The sequence below is a fragment of the Cinclus cinclus genome, chromosome Z (assembly GCF_963662255.1).
Source record: "Cinclus cinclus chromosome Z, bCinCin1.1, whole genome shotgun sequence".
Lineage (NCBI taxonomy): Eukaryota > Metazoa > Chordata > Aves > Passeriformes > Cinclidae > Cinclus > Cinclus cinclus.
Window position 1 is genome coordinate 821751 of NC_085084.1, and position 21097 is coordinate 842847.

At 42.2% G+C, this 21097-nt stretch overlaps 1 protein-coding gene across 2 annotated transcripts in view; it reads left to right on the forward strand.

Annotated features, from left to right (window-relative positions):
• The window catches only part of RASGRF2 (Ras protein specific guanine nucleotide releasing factor 2), a 112798-nt gene extending 94313 nt beyond the window's left edge, over positions 1-18485 (forward strand). For both annotated transcript variants that reach the window (XM_062513113.1, XM_062513114.1), the window contains exons 19-27: positions 6403-6515; positions 11275-11335; positions 11841-11944; positions 13001-13085; positions 13699-13896; positions 15453-15532; positions 16527-16644; positions 17657-17725; positions 18393-18485. In XM_062513113.1, the coding sequence (XP_062369097.1) occupies positions 6403-6515; positions 11275-11335; positions 11841-11944; positions 13001-13085; positions 13699-13896; positions 15453-15532; positions 16527-16644; positions 17657-17725; positions 18393-18485 (921 nt within the window). The remainder of the gene's footprint in view (positions 1-6402; positions 6516-11274; positions 11336-11840; positions 11945-13000; positions 13086-13698; positions 13897-15452; positions 15533-16526; positions 16645-17656; positions 17726-18392) is intronic.
• Positions 18486-21097: the final 2612 nt, after the last annotated feature.

Below are 21097 nucleotides of genomic sequence, written 5' to 3' on the forward strand. Positions count from 1 at the left end.
TTCTCCTTCAGTGTCCTGAGATCTTTGTGGTCATCAACAGCCCACACCACTCCAGAAGCTGACCAACCACACACCCTCCTTTATGGCAAAATGTCATTTCCTCACCACTGGCTGCAAAGAGAATCAGAGTCAATAGATGTGTGAAGTTCCTTTCTCTGTCAGCTGTGAGATGCTGCAGACCTGCTTCAGTGATGCAGCTCCTGAGCGATTCTGCAGCACACCCAGCTCTGTCTTGGTGCTCTCTGACTCACCGGTGCCTAAACTGTTGTCCTGATGCTTTGTGCACGGGTGCAAGGCTCACAGACAGCCATCTGTCCCAGGGCTCTGGCCCTGCACTGTTCCCTACCCTTCCTGCCTCCCTCTGGAGCCCTTTGGCTGCCTTAGCCTGCTGCTCTCCTGCATGCAAGACCATGGGTCAGGGTTAGTGCACGAACCAAGGGATGCAGGAGTCATCCAAACAAATGGTTCGGGGCCCTGTGCTTGCTCACTTTGCTCTAGAAAATCCTTGGCTGCGATTTGGAAGGTCTGTGCTGGGCTCTGGAATCAATTAGCTTCCACTGTCTTGCAGCTGTGTCAAAACCACACTTAGGGATGGTTTAATGTTGCTCTACTTTTTTATTTTCTTTATTTTCTTTTTTGTTTTAATTTATCTAAGCATGGGCAGCATTTAATATGTAGAATTGTCTTTGAGCAGAAAACAGAATCATTAAAATTAATGAATCAGCCTATTCAGTGTGGAGGGGCTTTCATAAAGTGGTTTTGCTATCTTGAAATCATGCTAAACAACTCTTTAAAAAGAATTAATTACTCTTAAAACTTGGGTCATACACTGCAGAGGCCTCACTTGAATTTCAAGTAAATGTACACGTGGTAGTGCCAGATCTGCAGTCCTGCAGTGTGGAGGGCACAAGGAGCTAATGAATGTCCTGAGGAGCTATCAAGGCACAGATAGGTTTGGGAACAAGCCATCCCCAGGTGAGGTGGCACATGCTTCCCTGTTTTTACCACCCTGTTTTTAGGAGCAAGCCAAATCTGTGCTGCTCATCAGCCAAAACCAGCACAGTATGAAAGGTAACTTTAGGTATTCCAGATTGTTTTGTTTACATTTCTGTTCTTTTTATTCCATACCCCTCCTTTTTTTTTTTGTTCCCTTTCAGACCTGCAAGCCAGCAAAGCTTTCTTTTTGCCTTAAATAAAAGCAGAATAAATAAACAGCAGAATGCTCGTGTTTACATTTTGGTTTTGAAATGGGACTGAGAGGAGCAGAGCAGGATTCTCCTGTTGTGAGCAATGAACACACAGATGATGAGGTAGAGAACCACTGGAATCAGGAGTGTTGGTGGGGACAGAAAGGGCTCACCAAAATAAAATTAACACTGGCTCCTGCAGTGGTGGAAAAAATAGGAAGGCAAAGGGGACCAGGGGCAGAAAGTCTCAGGATGACTTTCATTATCCTTGTTTTATTTAACAATACTTCCTTGCCTCTTCTCTGAACACTCACGTAGCAAAGTGAAGCTCTTTCTGCTCCTTTGGGCAAACAGATTGAAGTGGAGCTTGCCCAAAGGAGGAAACTTTCACATCTGGGCTCTCCAGTCCCCCAGCTCTGAATGACAGCTGAGGGCTTGTTCCCACTGCATTCTTATTGCTTTTAATTTTTTTTTTTTTTTTTTTTTGTTAGGGTTAGGATTAAAAGCACGAGAGATGGAGTTTTGTGTTTGGACTTAGATATTTATAAATTCTTATTTATGTTACAATGAGTGCTACAGCACTTCTAGCTAACAAGGTAAAAGTTGTGAAATGGCAATCTATTTTTCTTGTTACAAGGTTTTTTAAACTAAAACTGTCTAATTAAGAATTAACACCTAAATTATTTTTATTTTTGACCTAATAAACAGACACCCATGACCTTAAGTGAGGCATTTTCTACCCAATTAAACAAGATCCTACTTACACCCACGAAGAAGAAGGTGAAGGAGAAAGAAAACCTCTACCCTAAAACCTTCATCTTACTTCATACTTATTACTGTATTTTAAAACTCCAAACTTCAAGTCCTTCACTGTGTGATGCTAAACGCTTCTACTCAAACTACAGAGCAGCGATTCTAGTTCTATCAATTAATTAGTGTATTAATTTTGGAAGCCTTCTCCAAGGCCCCTCAGGTCAAAAGCAGTGTTCTCTTGAGGGTCAGTGTGCCCAACAGCACAGAAAACCCAAAACTCTCAGTGTCCAGGGTTCCAACACCTTCTCTGCAGATCTCAGCTGGAGCAGCTCTCTTGGCTGCTGGACAGTGTCCCCGAGTTATGGACTGACCACAGAACCATGGCTTCAGGTTTGGGAATGTAGGTCATGACATGTGCCCCAAGCCTGCCCAGCTCCAGCTGTGACAGCATCTGCAGCTGTCTTGGCCATTCCCTGGGGCTCTGCTTCCAGCAGCAGGAATGCCACAGGGAGTTACTGACAGCACCTGGGGACTGGGGAGAACACCTGGAGACAGAGCCTTGTCTAAGAAAAGATTATTTTAGTTAGTTAAAAAACAGCTCACGTGGATTGGCCAATTCAATTTCTTTCCATTGCATTGGAAAAAAAAAAATAGATATAAAAATCCTTTACATGAGCCTCACTTAGCTCATATTGAATGGTATAAAGCAATGAATAAGGTACCTGGTGAGTTTATACTAAGGTAATTTTAGAAATATGAACAAGCTACACTTAAGCTGCACTTAGCAAGATACACTCTGTATTTTGACTACATTGCAAATTGACCCCCAGCACCTGTGGCCCTTGCCCTGAAACAGCTTTTTATCTTGAAGTAAGCCAGACTTATTTCAAGTTCACGGATGAGTTTTCCTCAAAGCCAGTTATAATTCCATTTATCTCTGCCTTCCACCTGTGTCAAGGTTTTGTTGCATGTGAATTTACACAGATTTTGCTCAACACAATTGTGTGTGGCAGGTGAAGTGTGTTTTTATGCTTCAAAATTAAATGCTGTAGTAGAGGACTGCAGCAGTGGAGTAACTTCACTAAACTCTCATAGTGTTTGATCTGTTGTGCACGAGATTAAGACACACACATCTGCTGCCACTGAAATAATTACCTGATTTTTTTTTTGGCATGACAGCAGATACATGAAAAACTGCAAGGCAATCCCCATCTACCTGCAAATATTCCAAATTCCTTGCAAAATTCTTCCAGTAGACCTCTCCCTTTCTGCCTCTTTCTTCCCTCCCTGATGTCCTTTTGTAGTTCTTGTCACTGGCCTACTCAAACATAAATCATGTTCCCATGTTTTAGCTTGATTTTACTTGTCTGGATTATTCAGTGCTCCCCACATTGTTAAGATGCAGAATGTTTCCTCTCACTGAGGAGCATTTAAAGAAAGGGGACAGGAAAAGCTTCTGGGGTTTCACTGAGCTCGTGTCAAATCTTGAAAATATATTCTCTGGATAAACCACCAACAGTAAATCTAGTGCTTTTAGTTTGAAAAGGTCAAGCCTTTTTTCCTGGCTTTCTGCTGCCTCTGCTGCACTCTTTTTTCTTTTGGCCAGTGATTCCAAATCTGAATAATACTCACAAATCTTTAGGCTACTGTAAACCCTAAACTATATTAGAGGTATGTGACCTTCTCATGAAGAACTGAACCACTGTCAGATTGAAATGTGCCTGCTGGAAAATTGAAAGATTCTTGTCTGACCAACTGTATTCCTTCTCTGATATGTAAATTAGAGCTAGAAGTCAAAAAAGTGGTGTAAAATTATGTAGAGAGCTGTTATGCACATATATCTAGGGCCATAAATAGCTACCTGTGGATCTAAGTGTCCTATAGTATAAACAGATAAATACTTATATGTGACACCCATGATGCAGATAGAGATAATCTGCATGTATTTAGAGTTATTTAGTTATTTTTAAATTATTTTTAGAATTGGTTGCTAAGTATTTTGGTGTTTTTATCATCGTTATATCAACCTTTCTCCGCAGAAGTTAAGTACATGTACATGTGTAAATGCAAAATTTTAAAAAAATATATTGCTCATTGCACTGGAATTTCAGTTCCACTTAGATAATGACCTTCACTAGAAAAAAGAGATTAGTTCTTCATTTCTCTTCTGATTCCCACCTTTTTTTCATAGTTTTCTTTCTCCTCATCACACTATGAGAAACAGATGACATTGCTTTAAAAAAGAAAACCATAATTTTGAGATTCCCCAGCACTGCAATCTTATGGAGATTACTCAGTAAAACAAGTTTTAATGTTAATGACCAAATTATTAATTCTTATTATTATAAGAATTAGTATGTAAACATGCAAAAACTGGAAATGATTTGGTTTGGCTGAATCTGATAATTATAGGCGAGGCTTTCCCATCCTATTTGTAAATGAAAGAACTTCTAAAATTCTAGACTTTTTTGGTCATAGGTTTGGTTTCAGTAAAACAAGACATCTTGAGAGAAAATACCTTGTAATGACAGTAATCGACCAGTTGTGGTTTGAAATCTGTGCTTGGAGGTAAAATCCTGACTGCAATGATGTGATTTTACCCAGCAATGCTTAATGAGGATGGGGGATGTGTCCTGCACACCTGTTCTGCACATTTGGGATATTTTTGTGGCACAGGTTGTGCAGGGACACCCCTCCTCTTTCATGCAGTGCCTGCCACTGAGGCACAGGGCAAACTCTGACATTAATTACACTGGTTGCTTAGGCTTGTGCAGACTCAAGGTTTCTCCTTTAACTAAGTTTTGATCGTTTTGTATTTCAAATTATTTTCTTTTCCTAATCACCAGAGTGCACTGCACTGTCATGTAGTTTAGTTACAATCCTTGTGTTTTCTTTAATTATTCCCATTTCCATACCTCAAAAATATGAAAAGGTTCTCTTGTCTTTCCTTGCAAACAGGCTAGAGCAGCTCCTAAGGGAAGAATTTCAGAGCGTAGCTGTACAAAATGTGTTTTAGAAAACAAACTGAGTGCAGTGCCCAGAAATCACTTTCACTTGGCTTTGAACTGAATATTTGATACCACATCCAAAGCTTGATGCTGCAGCTTCCTATTCTTCAGTACCCTCAAATACAGATAAACATCTCCAGAAAAACAAGGCACAGATATTAATCAGTTCCAGAGCATTAATTATCTGAGGCCCAGATGAGGAGAGTCTGGAGGAATGGAGAGGGAGTTCTGTAACAGGAGGGAAATGCCCAAGGCAGGTGATTTCTGAGCGCTGACACTGGAGCAGTAAAACCTTTCCCAAAACTGCTGCAGGGGTGGCTGTGGCACGTCCTGTGGTGGGCACTCATTCCCCTCCTGGTCTGAACTGTTCCCTCCCGTTTCCAAATTAGGCTCCCCCTGTCTTGGTGGCTATGGGAGTGCTCTGGTGCTCCTGCAGCATCCCGTGGGCTGCGCTCACCTGGGCTGGCTCTGCTGCTCCCAAAGCACCACATCTCCAGAGCCCCTCACCACAGGAGGGGCTGTGGGGGTTCTTTGGGAAGGAAACACAACTCTCTTGTGCCCAGCTGCCAAATATTCCCCATTTTCAGTTAACTTCGTGCCTCCTGTTGCCATGGAAACAAGAGGGAGCTCTGCACACTCGTGGTCCTGCTTGCAAGGAGCTGTGGGTTATCAGGGAAGGGCTGTGATGCACCTGAAGGGCTTGGGTTTAGTTTTCCTGTCAAAATTCTAGCTTTGAGCTGAACACAGGAATTTTTGGAGTCTACCCCAAGACTTGGCTGTGACTGCCCAGTTCAGAGCTTGTACATTCTGTGGTTGGAGAATGTCTAATGCTCTCTCATCATGGTTTCTTCAAATTAAGAGATCAGCATAAGTGGTTGTTGCATGTCCCTGAATTGCAAGCCTGTGTCAGAAAATTAAAATGCTGAAGCCCTTCAGTGCAGGACCAGCTTATTTAGTGAACTTTTTCGTTTGAGTACTGCACAAAAGTCAGACCTATCCAAGAGGCTGGATATGAGATAGAAACACCAGAGGGGAGACAGATGAACAGAGAAACTCAAGAATGCAGTGAGAGGAAGCCAAGGTTCCTGCCTGGCTGGGCAGTGATGCCAGAAGTGCAGTAAAACACAGAGGGGGAGAGAGGATGATGTGGGTCCTGGCCAGATGCATAATAGTTCAGGTGATAATTCAGAAAAAAAAGGTTACCTGATCATCCCTTCTTCACACAGCAGGTCAAAAAGGAGAAAAATCCCAGCCTTTGGGATATCCTGCTTTTGTGACCAGTTTCACTGTCACAGCTTTCTCTAAATACTTTCAAACATTGTAGTAAAAAAAAAAAAAAATCAAAGAATTCAAATTTAATTGAGACAAAAAGGCAAACCTATTAAAGTATATGGTTTCAATTGTTTGATCAATAATGTTAAGCCCAAAGGTAGTAAAACTTTTTTCTTTTTCAGGATTTTGAGCTGAACAACGAGCTGAAAATGAATGTGTTAAATTTGCTGGAGGAAGTTTTGAGAGACCCTGACCTTCTGCCACAGGAAAGGAAAGCTACTGCAAACATACTGAGGTAAAGCATCTCTAATTATTTGACATGTTAACTGTAGCACAGTGAGCTAGACTGTGTATCATAGAATTCACAGGGTCGGGTTTTCCTCCAGAGAATTTAATTTGGAAGGATTACTAAGTGCTTTATGAGCCATAGAGCAGAGTCTGGTTTAAGTTTCATTGATAAAAATACCTGTATTGGAAAGCTTTGCTGCAGAACAGCTGACAGCCATGAGTTCAGCCTTCAAGTATGAGTGAAAACAGCTTTGGCTACAGAGTGTGACTATTTTATGGCCGCTGATTTTCAAGTACATTGTTACACAATCCTGAGGAGCAGTAAACACTTAAAGACTGAGCAATGATTAAATAAATAGATAAATAAATTAGTTGCAACATTTACAGAGTAAGGAGTGATTAAAAATAAAACATCTTGAAAAACACAGATAAATATATGGTGTGCTTTTTAAACATTTATCTAAGTATTCTGCAGGTAAACCAATAGGTGTGCAATAAATAAGAGTGTGCCTGAATTTTGCAAGACCATTTTACAGGTTTCCAAAAGATGTATGAAAAAAATGGCTGAAAAAAAATCACTTGTGAGGATGAATACCAAACAAAATATAAGAAACACAGATAGGTTCTTATTAAAAGCACCCTTTTTCTTACATAAACAAAAAAAAATCCTCCTTTTAACAGTACGGTGTGTGCTGCTGTTCCAAGTAAAAACATGAAGTTTGTTTTATATGTTTCTTTGAAAGAGACAGCAAGTCAAAAGAGCAAGAAAGATGAGGATGACGTGGGTTTTGATAATGTGTGTGACAGCAAAGGTTCTACTCAGAGTGGATAAAATTACCTTAAAGCTTTCAGCTTCCTAAGGAAGTGTTTGAAAATAAGGTTGGGTTGACTGCTCGTGGCAGAGTAATGGATGGATTTATAGACCTCTACCATACAGGATGGTCAACAATTTCCTGTACCCAGTTTCAAATTCCACTAGCAGTTGCATCAAAACCCAGACCTTTGTATTTCTGTGTAAACGATTGTCTCTCTTTGCATCCTTTTACTGATGTTCTAGGAAATGGTTGTTATTGTTTCTCCTCTCTCCTCTCCTAAAACTGATTACTGAGCACACTGTCTAATGGTGAATACAGCTCATCAGATATTCCCATTTTTCCAAATTTTTCAAAAATTCAGACTGAATTTTTGACCGTTCTCTAAAATTTCATGTTAAATTTCCTTTTGCAAAGGAAAAAAGAAAGGAAAAGTGTGTTTTCTTTTAGCCTTGCCTGAAAACTCCTTTATTACTTTTTGAGACTGGCAGTGCTGCCAAACATACGTGGATGCTGGACAATGTGATGTGAAATATTTCAATGCTACTTCTATGTGAATTAATTTTCAATACAATTTCTTACCCTTTCAGTGGGAGGGGGAGATGTTCAGATCACCTTGGGGAAATGTCTGGTAGTTAACAGTGATTTCCAGAGTTTAGCAAACCACTGTAATTGCTGCTGGAGACACAGGCTCTCAGCAAGGCTATGGAGTTAACTGTGCAGTGTCACAGATAAAGTCACACACAAACAGCTGCAGATTATTCCTTGTGTCCTGTGAAGGGAATTCTCTGAATTTAGGCATCTTGGCTCTTTCTCCATGGACAATGACAGAACCCAGGCAGGGGCTTACTGTGAATCCCCTGGGATGTCCTAAAGACACCCAGGGTTTTGCAGAATGTGCAGAGATGCTCCCAGGGTTTGTGTTCCTCTCTTGGCTCCTGTTCCAGGGTCTGGCTTTGAGAAAAGCTGCTCAGCCTGTGCCCTGCTGCTTGGAGACATGTCATCTTCCTGTTTGCCTTCTGAACTGAGACCTGTCATCTAATAATACTCAGAGGGGAAATATGTATTACCTGGGACTGAAGGGCTTTTTTTTTTTTTTACTCTTGTTTTACTGAAACCAATTTGTTTGAAGATTTCTGACAGCATGCTTTTCATAAGAAAGCACAGATCTGTCGTAACTGGAAGTTTTGATGAAATTTTCATTCAAAAGGTTTCTCTGGCACAGGTTGAAAATGGGAAGAAGGAGTAATCCAGTTGATGTGCCCTTCATAAAAATAATCACTCACCCACTTGCTAAGTGAGTGCTATAAAATTTTGCTGTTCTGCAGAGGTGCTTGCTGCAGGCACTTTATCTAAAACATGTATTTTATCAGAATTCTAGGTTGCCTGTCAGCTGTCACTGTAGGCCCTGGCTTTCCCCACATCTCAGTTTTTGTAGTCTACTCTTGAGTCTGAAAAGTTGACAAATGCAGAATGGGCTTAGGACAAGCATTTCTTGTCAAAAATTCAATTTCAAACATTCATGAAAAAGTTCATGCTTTCTGAGGCTTAACATGGGTATTTTCTATGTCTCCTTGAAGGGTATTGAGTAAAAATATAACTTTTTACAAACTGCCCCAGCCTTTGCATGCATGCACATCTTTGGAAAATCCATCCCCTTGCTAGCAGAGATCAGAGGAGGAAAGGTTGGTTTGTTTTCCAAAGATACATCACAGTCAGCTCTGGAAAAGGCTCTGTTTAGAATATGAATGACAAGGAAAATGTTGATGTGAGATGCTGAGCTGCTTCATGCCTTGAGTCATCAAACAAAGCAGCTGGTATTTCTTGCATGATGGGATTTCTGTTGTGTGGACTGACAGAGTTTCTCTTCAGGGTAAAAAAAGCTTTTTTTTTTTTTTTTAATTCAGTATCTGTTCTGAAAGCTAGGCAAACCTCTCAATGTACATTTTGCTTAAGATTTTATCAGACTGGTTTACTAACCCCTGAAATCCAGATAAAATTTAATTGATAATGAAGTAGGAAGGTATACATTCAGACTGAACAGCAGTGAATAACTTCAATAGATAAACCTATCTGAGGAAAAACAGGTTGCTTCAAGAAACAGCTCCTCCTTCTTTTTCTTCAGACTAAACATAAATGAAATCGAGGGATGTGCAGATGTCAAAATGTGATGGATGAACAATTTTTCTGCCTTGTATGATCTCACCAAACAACACATTTCAGGCTGACTTGCACTAGATTTTAAGTATTTTTTATGCTCTGTGTACCACAAAGATAGGATGAGACACCTGCTAATGTTTTCAAGTAGAAAATTATCTTAATATTTGGCCTGGTCAGGCATGAAGAATGGTGAGACAGAGAGGGAGAGAATGAGAGAGAGAGAGAAAATCTTGACTGGTGATTCTAGGAATTAGAAAGATATTTCTTTTGTGTTTTTTCCCTTCATTTTTGAAGGTACTGGAGGAGTCACCTTAGTCCTCCCTAAGGGTGACCCTGCTCAGGACAGCTCTTCTGTGTCTTAGTTGAGTCTTGTGACTCTTTCCACAAGGATCTGCTTCTTCCCAGCTCCCAGGAGCTCTCCAGGGACTGCAGTGGGATTGTCCAAGCAGGGCTGGGCAGCTCAGTGAGTGTCCCCAGTCCTCTGCTGAAACTGGGTGTCCCAAGGCTGACAACAGCACAGACTGAAGTGGAAGCTGCTATTGATGCTGTAAAAACAAAAACAAAAACAAACAAACAAACAAACAAAAACAAAAAAAAACTTATACGCAGTCTACAGGTCTGTTGTCCTCTGCAGATTTCACTGAATAATCCTTATGGATAAAATGAGAGTTGTTTGGGTATTTTTCATGAGTCCAGTGTGCTAGGAAAAAAAGCATCTGTTTCGAATGACAGATTGAAAATCTGCATTAAACATGAGATGTCATGGTAGAGACTATCAGGAGGCAAAGGTGGGGAAAAGTTAATTGTTTTCAGTCTTTTAAGAATCCCATATTTCATACTTTATTTCATATCAAGCAGATACAACAATTTCTGTATCAAAGGCGAGAACCTGATCCAACACAAAGTTGTATTTAAGTAACTCATATGATGGATTTTACAAGATTGATGAGAATGCCTGGGGCAGAGGGACAGGGCCTGTGTGGCTTTCATTGCCATTCTTGTCACAGGGTGAACAACACCTTCCTGCAGACCCCAGGCATGAGGAGCAGCACAAAATAAGCTGCTCTGCAGGACAGATTGCCAGGCTATTTACAGGGACTGAGGCTGCATTCTGTTATTATCCGGGCAAGAGGCTTAGGGTTCTCCTGGAGAGGTAAACACGCCTTGCCCGTCAGACACAAGGTGTTTCCAGCCCTTATGGAAGAAAATAAAATAATAAAAAAAGTGTTCTGTGTGGATTTGGAAAGCTGCAAATGAAGGGAAGGAGGTGTGTGAGATCCTGTTGATGTGTGTCTGCATTAATTTTTAAGAAGTTGTAATTATGTGCCAATATGCTACATCAGGGTAGATGGTGTTTGATAAATACTTACTTTTGTCTAGTTAATTTTTGACCCATTACTCGGAAATGACCATAATAATCACAGGTTTTCTGCAGCAGAATTGAAAACATTCATTAACACTTTTATAACTGAAAGGAGTACAAGGAAAGGCTGCAGTTTGCTGTCCATTTCCACACTCTGAGCTCAGTGTGGGACACTGAACAGGACAATTGCCAGGATTCATTAGCTGAGAGATCTTAAACCTCCAAGGAAATATTTTACCTTACATGTCTCTGATGTTGTAACAGTTTGTAGACTTTTACCTAAAGCAAGATACTGCTTTTTAGGTTACAGATTTTTTTTTCTTTACCTCCTCAATTGCAGATTTAAGATGTATTTTAAATAAACTGTTTTACTGATCTATGATAAGGTTCTATGAAAACCTTGTGCAATGTTCTGCTACTTTATTTTTCAGGACCCTTTCTCAGGATGATCAAGATGATAACCATTTGAAAATAGAGGATATCATTCAGATGGTAAGCTTGTTTTGGAAGTTAAACATAAATACTCCTACACAGATAGTCATACAATATAGAAATGTTGTGTGTTTGGATCAATAAAATGCAACACAACTGCAACTTGTAAAGCATTTCTGGATGAATATACTATTCTTTTACACCAGGAATGTCCATTTCCATTTAGAGATTGTAATATTTTGGAGCCCATATCAAAAGTGAGCACGTTATAACTTTAGTACTTGGGTGAAATCTCAAGAATTAAAAAAGGGGCAAGATATTAATATATATGAAACTATAAGTACAGAATGTGGAGAGTTTAATTAACCTGCATTCACACTCCTGGCTGGTGTGTGCCTGTTTTATGAGTTCCCAGGCGGGTGTTTTTGTTTGTCTGTGATTGTTATTAATCCCTATTTCTCCTTACCCCGGAGTTAATTACAACCCTGTGTCGAAGGTTCCCAGGCAGCTGCTCATGCCCTGTGGCCCACAGGGAGACCCCTCAGTGTTCCCCTTGCTTTTGCAGCCAGACTGCCCCAAGCCTGAGTGCTTTGAGACGCTGTCGGCCATGGAGCTGGCGGAGCAGATCACCCTGCTGGACCACGTCGTGTTCCGCAGCATCCCCTACGAGTGAGTGTGCCACCAACCCATCTGGGGGGGCTTAGATTAGTCCCTGCCCTTTGCCCAGGCATCTGCAGCAGGCAGGAGCTTTACTGAGGTGGCCAGCACCCCAAAAATCCCCTCTGGTTGACAAGGTCTTTAGTAATGGCTGATTTGGTCTATTGCAGAATGAATTATTTATTTAATAGACACAAAACTTAACAGACGTAAGACTTAAACTAATACTGCACAGGAATAAAGACAAAAAGAAAACATTAGTAGGTGTATACAGCACAGGGTGAAAGGTACCTCTTAATGTCACAGCTAGGGAAGAAATAATAGAACTTAGGATTCAATGGTTCTGACTATCCAGTTGTTGGTGGGGTCTGACATGGAGATCCTTTCCCACAGTCCCCGGGGATGTAACCACAGAATCTGTGTCCAAACTACAGGGAGAAGTCTCCAACACTTTCAGGGTGTAGGAGGCCTCTGCCTCTGTGATAACTTGTGTGTCTTCTATAGTTTGTAGAGCAGTGTGTCTCAGTTGGGAATATTTCTTTTATCTCTCCCCACATCTGCTCTCCAGACTAAGATGTTGATTCTTAGCTGATTCCTGAGCCCTTTTGGTGTGAGAAATGGCCCTTGCTGGGTTCCAGCCCCTGGGTTACCTGTCCCATAACTGCACCAGCTGTCTGTGGTAGAGAGGGGAGGACAGTCCTGTCACAAGTGTCCCCTGGGGGAACAGAGGCCACCAGGCTGGGCCAGCCACCACACCCCAACACAGCCCTGACAAAAGGGTTTGCACACATAAAGGGATAACGTGGTGTAAATAGGGTCACCATGCTGGAAATTAGGATGCAGTGACGGGGGAGAGGGGATTTAGAGAGAAATAAATCTTCTTTACAATATTTACCATTTCAGACAGCATTAAAATGGTATACTGGGATGCTGGAATTAGTGTAAAGCTGTGTGATTAGCTTCCAGCAAACTGAGGTATCCTTGAAATCTGCTTAGGCTGTGGTTACAGACAGACTCTCTAGTATGTTTATGAACATGTTTGCTTTTTTCTCTCCCATCAATGTCTAGAGAGTTCCTTGGGCAGGGCTGGATGAAAATGGATAAAAATGAGAGAACACCCTATATTATGAAAACTAGCCAACATTTTAATGATGTAAGTACTCTCAAATACAGATTAACTTTCTAGGAACCCCATGGGCTGTCTCTGACCTCTGGAACAAAAATACTGGGTTTTGTTGCAGTGTGATGTAATGTGTTACCTATCAGTGACTGAATGCTTCAGCCTCTTTGTAATTAAGCATCTAAATCAAGCAGATGAAGATTCTTGTTTCAAATAACCAGTACTCAGCTTCTCCATGGAAATTTAGGAGAATAGAACATTTTAAACTGTAGCACAATGCCTTTCAGCAAGAAACTGCAATTTCTGCAGAGAGATACAACACCACTTCTCTTTAACACCTTGGTATCCCTAAACACATCTTTCTCCTTTGTCATTTTGCTTGATTTTCACTGGGACATTTCCCAATCAGGTTTGTGACTGATGGCTTGAAGACCTTCCCATTGCATCCTCAGCCCTTCTTCCCTGTCCCCATCCCCTCCACGTGCCTCGAGCTCTGTTCCCAATGTCCTTTCCCTGCGGTTTATGAAGAGCCATCATTTCTGTCATGCCCAGCTGGGGTGGGTGGTTTGCCTCATCCACCAATTCCTGACACGTTAGAAGGGGTTGTGCTTCAATTCCCTGAGCCCCTGCATCTCTCCGTGGCCAGATGAGCAACCTGGTGGCCTCTCAGATCATGAGCTACGCCGACGCGCCCTCGCGGGCTAGCGCCATCGAGAAGTGGGTGGCCGTGGCCGACATCTGCCGCTGCCTGCACAACTACAACGGCGTGCTGGAGATCACCTCGGCCCTCAACAGGAGTGCCATCTACAGGCTCAAGAAAACCTGGGCAAAGGTGTCCAAACAGGTGAGAGGACACGGGTTTGGTGTCCTTCCGGAACGGCCGCGGCAGGTGGTTCTAGATTCCGTCGCTCGCTGTGCCCAGGGGTTGGGACAGGACCCACCCCCCCTCCTGTGAATGTTTCTGATTTTTCACCACCTGGGACTGGCATTTCATGTCCAGGACTTCTCTGTGATTTTTTTTTTTTTTTTTAATGTGTGAACAAAATGTCGTTGACATAATTGGCGGGTGACAAAGACTGTTTTTCCTGAACTGCTGAAATGTTCAAGTAAACTACATTCAGGTATTTTCTAATAGACACATCTGGGTGGTTACAAGCTATGGTTAAAGTCTGGTCAGGTGCCTCAAATACAAACTGTGTGTGCAGAAAGCCTTTATAAAGGTCAGAACCTCTCAAATTCCTGAGATTTTTCTACCCAGAAAGAGACTGGCAATGTAAAGTCTTCTTTCTCATTTAGGAGCTCAAGTTTAGGTGCAGCAAACACCTCTCTTAAACCTTTACCTGGCTGCTGAGAATGTCAGCAAAATCTGTGAGGATTACTGCCAGCCACAAAAACAAGACACACACATGACAAGAAGGCCTGTCAGTATGAAGATAATCCAGACTTTATGTTCTGTGTTCTAAATAGTTCAGAGAAATGCAATTAAAATATATTCTGGCTGTACCACCTTCTCCAGTCAGCTTTTTCTCAGCTGCTTCACAGCTGGTGCTATGCTCTTCTATGTAAAAATCTGTTAAAAATTCTTTCAATAGAAACTTTTACAAGTGAGTTTACCTCCAAAAAGTTTTATGGACAGAATTTGCTTGATTTTTAAGCTTTTCAATTAAAAAAGAAGGAACCAAACCCACAGCAGATTGATGTTGTAGCACAGTCCTCTGGCACCTATTGGGAATGCAATCTGGGTTTTTCATCAGCCTGCTACATAGAAGAAAGTGACTCTGTCTGCCTACAGCTCTCTCTTAATTGGAAATTCAGTTTCAAATATGATGAATTTCTCATCATTCGCTACACTCAAGTCTCAAGTAGCATGAACAGGCTGAAAATCAAATTTATTTCACTTAAGAAGGAACCAGGTTCTGGTGGTGCCCTGACAGTGATTTGTGTAAGACATGACTATATTCTCATTTATATACTCAGCTTTTCTCTGGAACTTGGAGGCAAACTCAGGGCAAGGCAGTGACCTTCCCTGGCTGCCACCAACTTCAGGAAATGCAGCTGAGGGTCCTCAGCAGCACATAGGATCTGTTATATTCCTGTGTGCACTGAAGGCTGAATTCCAGACCATTAATGCAATAAATGTGTGGGTTTTCCTCCATTTCCAGGGTAATAATATTAGCATAAATGCAGGTTCTGTGTATCACTGATAGGGCAACTGTAATGCTGCCTAATCTCCATTTTCAGAAAGACAGGAGGAACTGCAGTAAAGCTGAATTCCTAATGCCTGTTGTACTACTCTTGAAAATGGGGTGGGGATGATAAGTGAATTACACCTTTGATAGAATCTAATTCCAATCATTTACGTGCTCCAGCAATGACATTTGTGATACATTTTCTTTCTAGACAAAAGCACTCATGGACAAGCTTCAAAAGACTGTGTCATCTGAAGGAAGATTTAAAAACCTGAGAGAAATGCTCAAAAAGTATGCCTGTCTACAGTATACAACTGTTTTTTGTTGTAAACAGTGGATAGTTCATGTTAAAGATTAATTTGCTTTGATTAAGTTTAATTTTTTTTTCCTAATAACCTTTTAAATTCTAGGTTGATTCTATTTGGCATTATTGTTTTGCTGAATATGCTGTGATTGAATACCCCTGATGGGTAAACATAGTAGCTCCAGAGAATTACTGAAACAAATTAAACTATTTTTCTGTGTGAATATTCCCTGTTAGGGTTTCACTTACACTGATAAACTTTTTCAATAAGTGTAGAGCCAGCTTTATAAATTAAAGTGTTTATGAAAAGCAGGATTATTCTAGCTAAGAATTTCAGGGCTTTGGGACTAAGCCTGTGTCAGGTCACAGACCCATGTGTATGACAATATATTATGTTTCTGACAGTAAATTGTGAGAGGGACAAAAAGACAGGACAAAGGCACAAGTATATTTCTTCTCCTGTGGCCTCCCAGCCTGCTGGAAAACAGCCTGTTTGTTTTTTTTTTTTGTGCAGCAGTCCTTGAATATTGTTTTCTCTAATTGATTTGCCAGATTGTGTTTGACATTCTGTAATTTGGGTTTGCAGGATATTCCATGTCAAGTGTTCTGCAATTTATGTACTGATTCCAGCTGCATAAAAAACTGATTTTTTGTGAGGTTTGTAATTGGAAGCAGGCTTTTCAGAATCGAGTGGCACAACTATCTCAAGTGATCTTAAGAGAAGCTGAGAACTGAACAGCCAGAATAATTAATGGTATATTTTTAAAATGGCATTAATATTAGACATTGGGCAGAATGCATTCAATTTATCTCAGGCAGATCAAACACAACTCAAGCAGAGCCAGTGGAGCTGTTTGTCCTGGAAAGGAATGCAAGCCATTGATTAGAACAGGGCAAAGTAATAAAGAGTTTGTGCAAGTTAGAAAAAAATGCATTTGCAAATGTAGCTGCAGGAAAATAAGCTGATTTGTTGGTTTACAGCTGTAACCCACCTGCTGTTCCCTACCTTGGGATGTACCTGACTGACCTGGCATTCATTGAGGAAGGAACACCCAACTTCACTGAAGAAGGCCTTGTTAATTTTTCCAAAATGAGAATGGTAATTTTCAGTTTCTTACATGCTTGGGCAGCAGGCGTTTAATTGTGTGAGTTAATTATTGATTTCATTGTGACTCCTCTGGATTTACCTTTGGAGAAGGTGCTGTGCAAGAGAGGCAGCAATTGGAGAGCAATTCCTCAGCCCAGTCTTCTATCACCACCTTCTGGCAGGCTGGGCATTTTCACAGGCTGAATTTGTCCCCACTTTACTTGCTCAGAAAGGACAGCAAAAGCAGCTGCCTGAAGCTCATGAAGGAGCAAGAAAAAGCTTTTTTACATAACCAGAATTACAGGAATGCAGTGAATCAGCAGGAAGCAGTAATCACAATGCTCTTTTCAGAGTGTCTGGCTCTGTTCTATCGGAAAAGCACTTTAAAGTTGATGCCTCTCCCACTGCCATGTAAAACTGTTTTGTAACAGCTCCTCTGAGTGAGGAGTGGAAATTTCTCCTCTAATCACAACTTAATGCCCATCTTAGGGCTACACTCCTCAGCAGTGACTCGAGGCAGAGAGCAGGGAGGTTTCATTATGGGCAGAGAATGATTTCACTCGGGGTGGCTGTTTGATTTGGGAAAGTAAAGTCCTGGGAAGTGGCTGGGAGATGATCCCTTCCCTTCCCTTCCCTTCCCTTCCCTTCCCTTCCCTTCCCTTCCCTTCCCTTCCCTTCCCTTCCCTTCCCTTCCCTTCCCTTCCCTTCCCTTCCCTTCCCTTCCCTTCCCTTCCCTTCCCTTCCCTTCCCTTCCCTTCCCTTCCCTTCCCTTCCCTTCCCTTCCCTTCCCTTCCCTTCCCTTCCCTTCCCTTCCCTTCCCTTCCCTTCCCTTCCCTTCCCTTCCCTTCCCTTCCCTTCCCTTCCCTTCCCTTCCCTTCCCTTCCCTTCCCTTCCCTTCCCTTCCCTTCCCTTCCCTTCCCTTCCGCCAGGTTAAGTGGAATAATTTGGTGCAGAATTCTTTCTTTGTGTGGCTCAGCTGAAGCCACACTGTGTTTGCACTGACATCCTTGTGTTCTTTTGGAAGATCTCACACATTATCAGGGAAATCCGGCAGTTCCAGCAGACCTCGTACCGCATCGAGCACCAGCAGAAGGTAAGGCTCCTGCCTGCCACTGCCACCAGGCTGTGCCAGCAAATCCTTCTGAGATACAGCTGGCACTGACAGCTGAAGGCGGTGTCTGCTGCTCCCACACATGGAGGAGAGCACAGACAGACACACGGACGGGTCCTTGGGGCGGTGAGACCCTCACCCTGCAGGGACTCTTTGTTTGATGCCTTGTAAAGAAATTTTTTGCTCCTTTGGAAGGTCTCTGGGGACTGCAGCCTTCGAGGGTGTGAGGGGTTCAGAGAGAGATGTGTTGTCCCTGCCCTGAGATCCTGGGATGAGGGTCAGGAGATGCCCCAAGCACCTGCTGAGGCATCCTGCAATTCTTTTTCCCTTCATCCTTCTTGGGAGTGATGCAGCTGTGACCAAAGCTGGTCAGTGCCTTCAGAGGAGACTCACCTCAGACTCCAGAAGAGCAGCTTGGGCTGAGGTAACCTGGCAAAGGATTTGCCTGTCCCTAAGAGTAATTGATCCTGATTAATTTCAGAGTGCTGCAGGTGCATCTTTATGCCAGCAGTATTTTGAGCAGCTGTTGGGTTTCCCAAGAAAACAACACCAGGCAGTCTCAGGATCCACAATGTGCTGAAAGGGAAAGACAGCTGGTAGATTTCTGTGTCAGTCACAATGCAGCCTGTCCCTCTGTGTTTCACCCCAGGTCACTCAGTACCTGCTGGACAAGACCCTCATCATCGACGAGGACACCTTGTACGAGCTGTCCCTGAAGATCGAGCCCCGGCTCCCCGCCTGAAGCACCCACCTGCACGGGGCCAGCAGGCAGCTCTGGGACACTGAACACAACCATGCATGCCTAAACACCACAAGAGAAACTCTGACAAGAATGCCAGCTCTCTTTTTCCAATAAGAGTTACAGGGTCTCACAGCCTTTCCCTCTCAGGCAACACAGAGTGTTGGAGGGGAAAGACAGACCCTTCCTACCCGGCTTAAGCAATTTCTTCTTTGCAAAGATCATGTTTGGCATTAGGGACCATGATTTCATGGAAAACAGGAGAGTTTCCTGTGAACAGGCACTCATTGCAGCCATCTCACATGGCAGTTCAAGGGTACAGATTTAAATGGTGGTAATATACTCAGGTGTGTTAGGATAAATAAGCAAAGTGAGGTGGCTGGGTTGATGGCTAACTATGTGTTCACTGAGGCAGTAATGGCTGTGGTGTTCTCACTGTGTTAATTTCCTTCAAAAATCAGAATTTTAGCACTCTTCTACTTTGGAGTGATATTAAGATAGCATGTAATAACTTCAGATCTGCAGTTGTTTGAAACACCTGCTGTACATTTAATGCTACTCTTCACAAAACATTTTCTGCTTTAAATGTCTCATCAGCCTTTTCTGAAGGTGACTGATTGTATCTATAAAAATTATTTGTAAATATATTTTTTACCAGTGAGAGTATTTACAGCACAGAGAGCACATGGGCTGGTGGAATAGTTGTAAATAGTTTGCCAGCTGGGAAGGTGAGGGACCCAGAGGGGTGGTGCAGGGGATGGAGACTCATGTTGCACACAGCCCTGGAAGAGGCACTTTATTTTCCTGCATCTCCTGCAGCTTGTCTGACAAGTCAGGCTACAGAGCAGTTTCTGACACACTGTGGAGAGAAAAGCACGTCTGTCTGGCAGCAGGTGGTGATCAGCAGTGAACCCTTGGAGCTGGAGTGACAATTTCATTTTATGTGGAATTGGTGGTTTGAAAAATGTCTGTTTTTTTTTTTCCTTTGGTTCAGCCATTTGGCACTGACTTACCTGCAAAATTGAACGTGTCAGTGGCAAACAGTGACTGCCAGCAAACACAAAGTATGTATTTTTATGGGAGCTGGTAGCTATCACTTGCATATATGTTTGAGCAAATGTGCTATTTGTAAATGTTTTCAGAGCCTCTGCTTTTGTGATGTACCAGGTAGATAGATGTCATTTCTACAGTAGTTGGTACTTCTTGTATTTTCCTCATCAAGAGTGGCCTGTTGTAGCTGCATGGGAAGTGAGCTCAAATGGTGTGAAAGGCATCATAGTAAAAAAACCGGTGTTAGCACTGTTGAAAACAAAAAATTGGCTGGAAAAGTGTCCTTTTCCAATGATACTCAGCCAGTTGAAGAAATAGGGCTATATCACCGAATACCTCCCTTAAATCCTCTCAGGGAGACAGATGTTTAGAATAGATTGTGACTTAGGCCTATTTGATCTGACATATCTCACACAGTCATGATGCTTCTGTAACGCTAGCAATGAAAAATGGACCTGCCTGGCTTGTGTTTTTTTGTCTTTATTTGCACTTTAATTACATTGCTGGCCCAGCCCAGATCTGCACAATGAGTTCCATTTGTTCTGTCTGAGTGTGACTGCCAGCATCTACAAATGTACCTTAGCAACTGTAAATTTCATTAAGGTCCTTCTCCACAAGGGCCATCTCCTTGTAAATAACTGCATGGGGAGGTGTCACAGATACTGGAAAATTCCTCCACTAGAAAAGCAGACAGCAGGAGAGATGGAAATGCTAGGAACACTTTAAGTAGTTCTGGCTAATGATTGCTGTAGAAATGTTACTTATAGAAGCTCTGTATTTTTAAAAATGTGTTTGTTTCTTTTGACTAATGATTGACAAGAAGCTGATTGCATCCCAATGCATGATATGAGGAGAAAAAAAAATCAAACATGGTTTGTTTGGACCACAAAACCAACTGACTGTGTATTTTCTGTACAGAAGCAGTTACCATTCAGTAGTTTCATAAAACACTTTGAAGTAACGGAGCAACAGGGAAAATGTGGTCCAAAAAAGTGATTTGTTATGTTGGTTTTATTGTTTCTTTGTTAACAAAACGTGTAACAGCTGTCAGTGTGAATGGGCATCTCTGTTGTATGCTATGAAGTGCTGCTTTATCTGCCTGTACCCCGTTTTACCAAATCTCCTCGATGTTCTTAGGGTTACAGGGTGCAGATCTCCACCGTGCTCCTGTCAGGCTGTTGTGTGCTGTCAGTGCACTGTGCTGTGCTCGTGTGGCAAGAGCAGGACACGGGGGCAGACCTGGGCTTTGCCGGAGGGGCTGGGCTTGGAATCCCTGGGAATGTGGTAGTTCAGCCCCTTCGGGAAAGCACATCCCGCTCTTGTGCCAAAGGTTGCCTCTTGCCCCGGTGGCCAATTTAGGTCAGAATCAGGAGGGTCGGTTGCTTGATCTGTGTTTGTAGCAACAGCAGCAGCAGAATTGTTTAAAAATTGTTATTATTGTGGTCACAGTAATGTTTAACTTGCTGATGGCTATCGTTGATGTTCTTGCTTGGGGATACAATGCTTTTGTTAAAGCACAGGAGGATGTGAGGATGCACCTTGTCGCCCACAGCCCTGGCCGGGGC